The sequence below is a fragment of the Eutrigla gurnardus genome (genome assembly GCF_963514095.1).
Source record: "Eutrigla gurnardus genome assembly, chromosome: 9".
NCBI classification, from domain to species: domain Eukaryota; kingdom Metazoa; phylum Chordata; class Actinopteri; order Perciformes; family Triglidae; genus Eutrigla; species Eutrigla gurnardus.
Window position 1 is genome coordinate 25,420,333 of NC_139923.1, and position 12,437 is coordinate 25,432,769.

At 42.7% G+C, this 12,437-nt stretch overlaps 1 protein-coding gene across 6 annotated transcripts in view; it reads left to right on the plus strand.

Moving 5' to 3' along the window:
• The first annotated feature begins 1,372 nt into the window (after positions 1 to 1,372).
• Positions 1,373 to 12,437, plus strand: part of fgd4a (FYVE, RhoGEF and PH domain containing 4a) — a 42,096-nt gene continuing 31,031 nt past the window's right edge. For 2 of the 6 annotated variants that reach the window (XM_084017978.1, XM_084017983.1), the window contains exon 1: positions 1,373 to 1,591. In XM_084017978.1, coding sequence (XP_083874104.1) covers positions 1,486 to 1,591 — 106 coding nt within the window. In that variant the 5' untranslated portion in view covers positions 1,373 to 1,485. Of the gene's footprint in view, positions 1,592 to 6,473; positions 6,544 to 6,651; positions 6,743 to 12,437 lie in introns of those variants that run through there. The other 4 variants (XM_084017982.1, XM_084017986.1, XM_084017987.1 and 1 more) reach the window with 4 other exon arrangements.

Genomic DNA, 12,437 nt, shown 5'->3' on the forward strand with positions numbered 1-12,437 from the left:
ACTCTTTCTTTCTCTCTATATCCGTCTTTTGTTAACAGTGTGTGTTTTCTTTTTGCAACTACAGAGTGATGAGAAATATTTGTGGTCCAAAAGAAGCTTCTGAACCCACGCAGGATCAGTGGTGACCTAACTCTCTTGGTTTGTTTTGCACAATATAGCAGTGGATGGAGAGCGACTAATCCAGAGAAAGAAGAAAAAAAAACAATAACCTGGTTTAAAAAAAGGACAATTATCTGTACTACAGTGGGTTTAAATGGTTCTCCTCCATTACAAAAACAGTGTTACATTGGTTTCACAAGTGAATAAAAGACCTGTCCTTGGATTTGTATGTGACTTTGTGTTGGTGTGTTTCTCTATCTCATCATCAGATTAACTTTCTGTCCCCGTGAATTCCTCTACGGCACACTCAGGTTTAAAAAAAGCACCAGAGATTACACATCGATCCTCATCTTTTGTTTTCTGCATCACATCAAACAGATTAGTCACGTCCAGTCATAACAGATACTTCTCAGTCTCTCATATTAACAAAGGAGCTCTGTTGAACTACAGTATGTTGTTGCTTATCTTGATCTGCCAACTAAATATAAAAAATATGCAAACATGTATTTTATCCATCATGTGTGAACTGCTTAATGCTAAAATAATGAATACAAATACATATTTTTCACAGCTATATTTTCTCATAAATATAACATACGTTTGACTTAGTCATAACTTTTGACTTAATACTTTGCCAATTTGATATATTACCACATGACTGATTATAGCATCTAAAAATGTCCAATGAGTATCATAATATGTCTTATCTGATGTATATCAAGTATAAGAACTCATGTTGTGGTGGAATGTAACAAATACTTTAACTCGAGTGCTTTACTTTTTGAAATACTTGTATTTATTTCCATTTAATAGTACTTTGTACCGCTACATCTCAGAGGCAAATATTGTATTTTACTCCACTACATTATTAAATAGTTACTACTCAAAAAGTCACATAACGTAAACTAATACGTCATAATATATTAGTACATATAGCATTACTAAAGTTTGGAAAACTTCTTCCATCACTTGACGTTTTAATCACTTATGTGATCAACAATTCAAATTGGTCTTATTTGTGGTGTGTGTGTGTGTGTGTGTGTGTGTGTGTGTGTGTGTGTGTGTGTGTGTGTGTGTGTGTGTGTGTGTGTGTAATAAAAGGGGTGGAGGGGGGGCGGCTTCGGGAAACACCCCCTTCAAGGTGACATTGCTCGGAGAGAAGTAGTGGATGACGTCGACGCCACACAGACGCATGTTACACTACAGCTATTAATGTGATGTTACTTATTGACCCGCGCAGGCGCACACGGGGTCCGCCGCCGCCGCCGCCGCGCAGCTGGACGCGCTCCTGACTTTGCCGCGAGCAGCAAGTGGCGCGCGCGTTTCTTTTTTAAAACTCTCCGATTCTTTCCGCTCACTTTGAATGCGTTTCACTTCAGTATCTCGATGCCGGAGCGGCCGACGCCTCGCAGCAGAACCATGGACGGCTTCAGCAGAGTCGCTTTTCGGAGGAAACAACTGAGCCTGGACGCCGTGGAGCCCGAAGGAGCAGGTGAGACATTTATAACTATAACTATACTGCTCCAAAACTACCGCAAGACATATGACGAACTACTGCAAAGAGCCAGCGTGCCAATAAGATCATGCATGGACTGATTATGACGTATTAGACATATGTTACAGGACTCCTTATGGAGTATATTCACTTCCCTGTGCAGTTCGGTCTTAAACATCAGATTTGTTCCAGGCTGTAAAGTCCTCAGCTGGCTGGTGACTCGGTGTTATCAGTGTTTTCTGTCAGTGTAGTTGGGAAAGCATGGAATGGCCAGACTGTAACACACCTTGTTTACACACCACCTCTGACTTACTGGCTGCTCAGCAGGTATTTAGGAAGGCAAGCCCCATCCTGCTGTGCTGGAGGGTACTTTATTTTTTTCCTTTTTTTTTTTTTTGCATGCAAAGATAGTTCTGTGTGTAAAAAAAAAAAACAGTCCTGGGATCTGTTTCCATGCAGGCTTCCTGATGAATCCCCGCTGTGACTTAAAGTTTAGTTTATCAGTCTAAAAATCTCAGAAAACTCCGTCTGGGCCCGGCCCTCTGAGACAGGAGGCGCCCCGCTTCCTTGGGATTGGTTGTATCTTGCACCTCGGCGGAGAGCTTGTGCTAACATGCTGCTAAACAGCGTTCTGCACCGGCAGCTGGAGGTGAACTTTGCTCTGCGGTTGGTAGCGCCAGCTCACGAGTTCACAATACTAGGTCAGTCCCACGTCACAGGGGATGCGTGACAGGAAGTGAGGTAATCAATATAGTTTCTGATTATTTTGCCGTCATAATGTAGCACTGTTGTTGTTTGTCATCTTATTTGCACCACAGTTTTACCTTTCTCTCCCTCATAAATCACTACGTTTTCCAGTTAAATAGTCCTTTATTCCGTTTCACTTGGTTCAATGCGACCGCTAACGATCCAGCATCTTTACGGTCTGTTACTGTCACTTATAACCATCTATCATGTGCTTTTGTTTTGACTACACACGTCTGCGTCCGACAGAAGATTCACCAGATTGGTACGAAATGGGATTTTTTTTTATAGGCCGTCCAGTTTACGCTGAAGAAGATGATTTGTTGTCATTTATGTCCATTCCGATCCATTCTTTCTAATGGTTCGGAAATAGCAAGTCATTATCCGCTGTCCTGTCAGCCCAGTCGTGAAATGGATGTCTTGGACTGCAAATCTCAAGACCCTCTTCGGATAACAGCAATCCCTACAAAGAGGTTTATTTGTTTCTCTCTCATGTGTGTTTGCAGTATCTATTATTATAAAAAAAAACAACACACACATTTAATTTGTGTTTATAGCACAAACAGCTCCGGGGCATGTTGGTCTGAGCTGGTGTTTCTGCGAGGACAGCTGTATCACGCTACGACAATGGAGCCGTTTGTCGTCGTCCTGCTTGGATAGAAGCAGTGGGACTGTATGAATCAGACGCTGTGTGGCCCCGTCGGGGCCCCGACTGCTTCTGGTATTGTTTCTGCTTCACTGGCGGTCATTCATCACGAGCTGAACCGCTCGCACTGTCTCCGACGGAATGTAACTCACTTAAGGCGATAGTGGTTCCCCTGTTCATGACGGCTTAAAGAGGATTTAGTTTTACATGCAAGCATTGCTGTAACACATCGACGCATGAAAGACATCAATCATAGTTCTGGGGTTGTGACAGAAATGGCCGAGCGTTTGAAAAGACCCGGTGAATGTGAATCTGCTTTAATCATCATCGGTTTTCTACATGCAGAATGAAATTCAGTAAATCTGAAATCTAAATTTAACGAAACAATTGTAGAAAACTGAGCTTTATGGATCTGCTGTCATTTGAAAGTCTTCACAATATATTCAAATTATGGTTTGGCTATAAGATGCATGGCATGCGTAGCACATTATAGATAACACTATTACTCGTTTTTATCAGCTGCATGAGGCCCATTAATTTCCTTTTATATGTATTCAAATATACCATATTATTTATGGCTTGGTTGGATACTTGATGGTTATTATTTACTGAGGGATTGTGCATTCATATTGACCACTATGCCCAGCTGATCAGCATTTTAAATTCAATATTTAATCAATAATTAAAGTTAATTGATTGCTTTTCGTCCTGCATTAGTCCTGAGTTGAAACTGAACCTTGACTGAGAGACGAGATCATAATCGTCTCGTTTGGAAATGAAGCGCGCGCACACGTTGCTGCTGAAGAGCGCGAGTTTGGTTTCGTGCACGCGCACACGAACACGTGTTCATTTCGTTTATAAACACCGGTGCTCGTTGGCGCAAACGTAATGAATGAGTTGTGTTTTTAGTCTTGTTTGTGTCTCATTTGAGTTACCGGAGAACGAGCAAGACACAGACCGACCAAGAGACGCTCTGCCCGGCTAACGTTAGGTTAGCAACACCGGCGGACTAGAGAGAAGCACCGGAAGCTAGCTAGCACGTCAATTTAACGTTACTGTTACCTGCTGACGTCAAACTGGGAGACGAGAAAACACACGTTTACCTGGTTGTTGTTCCCGCGAGTCTCTGTCATTGTGGTTTTCTCTCCTTGTCGTGACCCAGAAGGAAAGTTCCACTTCATCTTCTCACCGAAGTTGTAAACATTGATATCTGCGTCGTTTACGTAGTCCTACGTAACTTCCGTAATGAGCGCACGTGGTTATCTGAGTTGTTTTATCAGTAATGGTGACTAATTTGGTTCAAAATAGATATTTTGTTCTTATATATATCAATAATTATTTAATTAAAGCATCTAGTATTGTATTCTGTTAATATCAAATACTAATTTGCATTAATTAGTTTCCATTGTTCTCCTGTTGTTGGCAGTGCTCTCCTACAATATCCTGCTATTATATTTCTTATTATATTATTCAGCTATATTGTGTTTTTTGCACATTGAGCCAGACATGAGATTGTGCGGAGTAATGTCCTGTATTGATCTTCATAATTTATTTATGACATGAACTAAGTGACTATACTGGCATATAGTTGGCATATGTGCCAACTGTGATTATTGCAAGTTGAGTATTCCTCAACAATTCCAACACCTAAAGAGGATATTGATCTTCTGCTTTATTATATTGAGGAATGCAGAATTCCTTCATTTCCTTGTGTGAGTGTTTTATGAGTGTTTACTCGCTGTCGGGTAGAGATGTTTATGACTGGGCATGATTGCTTGTGGAGGTGGTTGGTTCGCTCACTTGATAATAACAGTGGGTGTGGGCGTTGCTCTCGGCAGGAACCTGCTAATGCGTCTGTATGTTTGTGTAATATCCCTCAGCGGTATGCACACACAGTGTCCCAATCCTAATGTCTCCACTTACAGACTCACAGACGCAACGTCTGTCATGGTTGAAGGCTGTAGCGCTCGAGGGCTCTCTCGCAGACACTTTGATCCCTTGATGCACACTTTCCTATATAAGTCAGCATTTTTGCAGAATCTGTCTGAGGGAATTACCCACAACTCACGGCGTTGTGACGCCAAACACGGGGGTTACCAGCTGAAGCCCGGAGGCATTAAAAAAATGTAAACAAAGAAGACGGCACATGAGTGTTCAGCCTGGCATCAAACATTTAGGAGCAGGAGTATATACCTATATATTACACACCTTGTTTAATCATCAAACATTTATTTAAATGTTTGCGTATTGAAGCTGTTTTGATAAAAACAAAGTAAAAAGATTATTTGACGATTACCTCTTAAGGCAGGATTGAGGACCTCCAGTTTGCAAATGCTCCAGTAGGTGGAGGTAGATGCACAGATAATGTGCAGAGTCATGTCTTTGCAGTAAAGCAATCATCCACAAATACTGTATCCTGGCAAGATTCTGTGTTGTTGTTGTTCATTAAGAAAACAATCAAGAGAGTTGTCAGATAAAACTGAGCGTTCCATCCATTTGAATGCACGTCATCACACTTTTACTCTTTTAATTATTTCATTTTTGACTTGCTAATATATGTAAATATTTTATAATAATAATAATTAGCAAACACATTCTTACTGTAACACACAAACACTGTTCCTGTGATTCTGGGAAGAGGGAGACTTTTCTCACAAATGCCTGCTGGGAAAAACAACAAAGGAAACTAACAATGGGCCACTTTTAGACTGTTTGTATAGTAATGTAAATTTCTCTAGAAAAAAAAAAAGGGGGTGTGTGAGAACAAAGTCTGTTGACAGTTCTTTTATTTGTTTATACGTGTGCCGGACACCACCCAAGTTCAGATTTGCCTTGAATGAAATCTGTAATTTGCTTTAAATATACTCTGAATCACAGTATGATAAGTCATAGAAGCCCAAATGTGTGCGGTGTTTATCCATCCATGCACCACCCAGGGCTTCCTGACTGCAGTGTGTGTCATTTCCCCCCACTCACTGGCATTGTTAGCCCGCGAGGCTCTTCCCTGAAAGCTCCTGTACCTTTCCAAGCTCAGTCCGAGCCCAGAGAAGAAGGGAGAATTCAGACCTGCCGCCCCGACCTTTGGGGTCGCTGAGAGACTTTGATGGAGTAACTCTACAGGGAGGAAGATGCGAGGAAATTGTGTAACCTGGCCATTTGTCTTCACCTTTGCGAAATTACGGAAAATTCCCTTTGCAAGAAGCCAGAAAGACGTTGAAGGTGTTGGTGGGCGGATGACTCCTCTGCAGCTGTCTTTCAAACTCTTCGGCGGTGGGGTGTAATAGGTATCAGCATCGCGTCCTGTCAGGGTCTGCAGCCTCGTTTGTTCACTGTTAGGGGCAGAGGAAGGAAGGCGAGAAAGTACCCAACAGAGGTGTCTTTGAGGTCACCGCATTCGCGCAGGAAGTGAAACTCGTGCTAGTTGTTAGTACTTTTCAACTTCATCCTCTCATCCACCTCGCTCGATCGACCTGCTGCGTTCTTGTGCACCGGCTCGGACACCGCATGGACTGGCTGGCCGCCGTTTACCGGAGGTGCTGTCTCAGACACGTTGCCTCGGGTAGGTCACCCTTACAGGCTTGGACGACACAGTGAGGATGAACATTATAGTTGAATATATGTGTTAGGAAGGAGGGGGGGTCGTGGGTTGGTAGTTTTCAAAACAAAAGACACTGGACTGAGAATGAAACGACGGCGCAAGTACTGGTTTTGGAGGCGGAAAGGTAAAAACGCAAAGATGTGTCTGCTCTGCTGTTATGGTAAGGATGAGTTAAAGAAATTAACATTTTGTTCTCTGCTCATCCTCTCAAAATCATCATCTGCGACTCATCATTACCATAAAGCATTCCCTCGCCTTGTTTAATCCCTTTCCTTGCTTGACTGGCATCTAGATAATCTCTATTTTCTACCAGCGTGTAGGAACTCATTTTCTAATGTTGTCATCTGGCTGCTCTCCCACGTAGAAACCTTTTATTTTCCACTCTGCTGATGTGTTGCTGTTCCTCTCGGACCACAAGTGCTGGGGCTGCACAAAACAAGAGCAAATTATCTGTAACCGTTCCCTCCCCTTCACGTCTGTAATCCCTTTTTTCTCTCATAATGCTAGCAGTCAGTGGTTAACCAATGTGAATGTTTGGTAAATGCATTTGTTTCGGTTTTACTTGGCAGATACAGTGAACATACTTGGAGTGAGTGCGTTGATTGAGTCTCAGTGTTGGTCTCCGTGAGGACCGAACTACTGGCATTTAAATCCACCAGGCTGGAAAAAAAAATAAAACGTTTTGTTCTCAGGGGCCTGGGAACTGTCCCCCCCCCTTTAAGACCCTCTTCTATCCACTCTGGCCTGTTGGCAACGTCCTCGATGGCCCATTACCTAACTGCATCCGTGTTGTGTGTGTGTTTGAGGGCAGCATAGGACTGAAGTGTAAGGATGTGTGCATTGCAACCCCACCAACCGTGCACCTTTCTTAGTAAGGTTGTGTATTGTTGGTGGTTGGTGAGCGGGGAGGGAGGGGGTCACCCTTATTTCCCAGCGGAGGAGAGGAAACACTGTGAGGCATTCTGCTTTCAATCTCATTGGCAGGAAGGAAAAGGCTGGGAACACCAGCAGGCCCGGGTCCTTTCACCGCGCTCATTGTTTCAACGTGGGAGAGAGGTGTCACATGCACCAGTAACAGTATCAGCATGGATGCACGCATGTGTTCTGATTAGATGTTTTTCTTCTTTTTTATTAAGGCCAACAAAACACTTGAGTGCGTGATAGTCTTGCACATAATGACTGAGTTTTCATGTTTTTTGGGGGGCTGTTCCTTTAAGATGCATTATGGCACAGTATTTGGGGGTTAATGCTTCTGTCAGCAGACGTAACTCATAGAAACATGCAGTAATGAGGAGTTATTGACAAAATGGAATATCACAAAAAGAGCTATGAAGATAATCAGTCAATATTAGCATCTTACAGATATAGATCAGTATATGAGGTAGTGTTGAAACAGCAGTATCTCCAAGCTTGTCCAAGTTCCATCTCCTTGTCAAGCTTTATAGACCTGAATCAAATATTTCACAATCGTTCATAGTCTCCAGAGGATGATACCAAATGCTTTAGCTGACTTTTTGTCTTTGACTGCCATCATGTAAAAACCTTGACCTTCACGACAAGGTATAAATAATGTCCTGATATTTGTTTTGGCTTTTCATGGTCCCCACATTTTTAAAGCCTCCTTTGATATTGTTTTCCTGTAGCACCATAAGGCCTTTCACTGATGCACAAGAAACAAGTGTATATGCATGAAACACATGCATGCTCAGCAGAGGATACACCCTTTCCGTTTTGGACCGTTCATGAACTTTTCCTCTTATTCAGGCCAAAGTGAACACACTAAACTATATCTCCTAATCTTAATATGCAGAACGTGGTGGAGGGCATCCATGCAGCCAATAAACCCTTTTCATTCCAGCTACACCTCCCTCAGTAGTGGATGTTTTATTGTTAGCCCCATCTCTCCAGTAAACTACAGCCTTTCAGAGGTTTGGCTGCTTGTTCGTAGCAGATATACAGAGCTGCAAGGAGACCGCTGTGTGAATGCCTGGAGTCTGGAGAGAAAACTAGAAAGTCAGATAGTCAGGTGAAGTTAATGATGATGAGCTAAATTTAGTAGCGCTGTTTGTTTCCACTCGCCGACTCTCCCTATGTGGTTGTCAGCCTCTTCTGCAGGAAGACAGTGTGTTCTGTACTTCCATCCTATTTTATTCTGCTGTTATTTGCTCTTTCTTTGCCTCCTGCTTCCCTGTCTGCCTTTTGATCGGCTTTCTTCCCGGCGTGCCCCGAGTCCCGACATCACGCTCAGATTGTTTTAACGACGGTTGACAAGCGATGTGTGCTCACACATACTAACAGACACCTTGAGATGTCGTTCACCGAGACACACTTAAGACTATAAACTCATGCATGTATTTATATTCTCTCAAACTTAAACAGGCAAAACGCCTACCATATGATGCTTGGATGAACACGGAAATAATGAAGTACTTATCAAGTCCAGGTCTGTAGTGGGATTTATTCTGGGTGTTTACCGCGAGGAAAGATGAGAAAGATACGGCGGATAATGGAAGCATCCAAGCGTTTTCTGTGCTGAGATGGTAAACTAATTGTTTAATCAATTTGGTGTCCATCGTTGTTATCAATCACCCAGTGCAGCTCATACAGCCTCTGCAGTACGCGAGGGTTTTGGCAGGTTGTTGGGGCAGATTGACAAGGTGCGTGTGTGTGTGTGTGTGTGTGTGTGTGTGTGTGTGTGTGTGTGTGTGTGTGTGTGTGTGTGTGTGTGTGTGTGTGTGTGTGTGTGTGTGTGTGTGTGTGGGAACCGATCCAAGGTGGGCTGTTCCTTTGATGCGGAGGGGCAGATGCCGACTCGGGGCAGTTGCTCGCCCTTCCCTAGTGACAGATGTGCCCTGCTGCTATAGAGATACAGCCTGTACCTTGTTTGTCGTGTCTCTCTTTTGTGTGTGTGTCTGTGAACATGTGTGTGTGTGTGTGTGTGTGTCTGTGAACACGTGTGTGTGTGTGTCTGAAGACAATACCCATCAGTCATCACTGACCTTCATAATGTGCTACGAGGGGGGGAGTCAATGAAAACAGCAAGCGATTGTGTGTGCACGCCAAATGTGTGTGTGTCTGCTTGATGTGCGTGTGTTTTAAGTGATGTGGGTTTAATTAATGGTGTGTGTGTGTGTGTGTGTGTGGGAGGCCTGTGGTTCGATGCTTATAGAGATGTGGTGGGTAATGGCCCGGAGCCATGCGGCTCTCCTCTCTTCTCAGACCAAAGAGAGAGGGAAGAGCTGGGTGTAGGGAGAGATTGACTGGAGTAACGGAGTGGGAGGTGGATGGGGGGGGGGGGGGGGGGGGGTGAAATGCCAGCTGCGGTGCTAAGAAGGTAGAGAAAACAGTGAGGTGTGAAGTGGGCAGTGTGTGTGTGTGTGTGTGTGTGGTGAGTGGGAGGAAGGTAGTGAGGCACAAGAAAGGAAATATATGCACATATATTATGTTGTCTCATGCCTGACAGTGGGGTCGCAAAACCACCAATGTGCAGAGATATGGTTTAAAAGTCAAATTTGATCAAAAAATAAATAAATATAAATAAAATTGGAATCCTTTCAGCTTAAAATGAACTGAATGTGTTTCTTTTCCTTCAAGGACTTCTGAGTCTGAGTGAAGACATATTGGTAAGCTTGTGTGTGTTGACAGGTTGAATGTTGCTCTCCATTCTGCATACAGGGAGAAGGAGTGGATCCAGGTGGAAAATAGCACTTAGACACATTGAGCCGCTTCGGACCTGAAAAGGGGATCATTTGGACGAAGCAATCAATATTTTCATGCCACTAGATGATTATTATGTGTAATATTTAAGGCCACTGTAATGAGTTCATTGAGTTGTGGGCAAAATGTGAAATTTGGTGCATCGAATCTACTGTATCAACATTATGAAACATGGTTTTGACGAACAGCCCCGTTAGTATAAGTATAGTATAAGTATATGTTCAAGTAACAGTCATCCAAAATATGGTTTTAAAGCCAGAGGAGCTTGAGTGAGAGAGAGAGAGAGAGAGAGAGAGAGAGAGAGAGAGAGAGAGAGATGTAGAAAAGAGAATTAAATAACTGCTATTAGGCTCCTCAGGCTTGATCCCACAATGAGAGAGACTCATTTTACATGATTTATTGGACTGTTTTTTGCTTAATGTGCTCCGTCTAATGTGCTGGGTGATCTGATTAGCCTATCCATAAAACATAGGTTTAATCCACGGCGAGGAAATGCACACTGCCAAGAACATTTCTAATTAAAGAAATAGATATTATCTTCCTGATAGAGGTTGTGAGATTTGAGTGTCCCAACAATTAAATTACCCTCTTAGGGTTAATTAAATAATTTAAAAGATCGTTTCCCTCTTAAAGGGATAGTTTGGGTGTTTAAAAGCCAGTTTGGAGTAAAAGACAGGAGAAAAGCAATAAACTGCATATTTTATCCACATAAAAAGAAAGGCCCATCTATATAAAGTTAACATCCGTTTAAGTGTGTGCTATATTCAGAATATTTTTATCTTCTCACCAGACAGCACTTTCCAATCATTAACTGAACTGAAAGTGAAACTTATCTATGTTCTCTCTTTAAAGCCACCAGACGGATTTGTAACAACGGTATAGATGTGTCAACTTCGGTTCATTTCTCCCTCGGAAAATATTCTAAATATAACATTTACTCATATTGGGCTCTTTTTTTGCCTTTTGTGTGGCACTTCATGTCATCTAACACAGACTGTACCTCATACAACCTACGTCAAGTTATCCTTGTTAATGAGATATTTATTTGTTAAACACAAGTTTAAATTATAGGGAGAATTTGCCTGAGTGGGTCCATGCAAAGCAAATATACAGTATGTGAGTGCTTCCACGCTCTCGGAGGTATGAGGATCGTTACGCGTTGAGGCACGTGAGAGCTTCGGGCTCACCCGAGTGTGAAGAGTTTGACTCGGGCAGAAGTAAGGTGCACGTCCGACGTGGCTGTCTTACACGATTGTGCTTCATTACTTCTGGATTCTTACTGGAGGGAGTTTGAATGAGGCAGCAGAGTTTGTGCATGTGTGTGTGTGCTGACGTTCACAGCGTGTGACAGCAGACGGATCTGTGGTGGCAAAGCCACAACGAGGGTCTTATCTTCCACACCCTGCAGCGTGTGCATTAAGTGTTTGATTGCATTCCTCATACCAGGCGGTGTGTATTCATGACTTTAGTGTGTGTGTGTGTGTGTGTGTGTGTGTGTGTGTGTGTGTGTGTGTGTGTGTGTGTGTGTGTGTGTGTGTGTGTGTGTGTGATAATAAAATGTGAAAATAAAATCTCCGGATTTGCTGGCTGTCCTCATGCATGTGGGTAATGCCTGTGTATATATATGCCTGTCAAATAGCATACTGTATATGAATACTTGAGTCTATTACTCACTGTCTGAAAACCAATACTTCTGTTAAGTGTCACCATGGAAACAATAGGTCTTCCTGTCGGCTCATAAGAGGTATATGATTTCCGAACATAATATTTAAATGCTCACCACGCCCGAGCTACCAGACATCTTCCTGGAAGTCATATCGGGTCAAATAACTCTCTTTCCACTGGCAACCATTATCAAATTTTATTATACATTTATATATATGTATTATTATTATTATGATTATTATTCCTGTGTATTTATCACATTAAGTTTGAGATAATGCCAACCTATTTCCTTCCTCAATACTAAATGAGGCTGAACATCGCTGAGTCATGTGCTGACGAAACAGTCTCAGCTCCTGCTGTCTGACGCTCTCACTAACTTTTAGCACCAATCAGGCTGAGAAGCTGTCAGAGGCAGAACATTAGAATAAATGTAGCGCCGAGGTAGTTTGATTCTTCTAATATCCTCGCTCGTC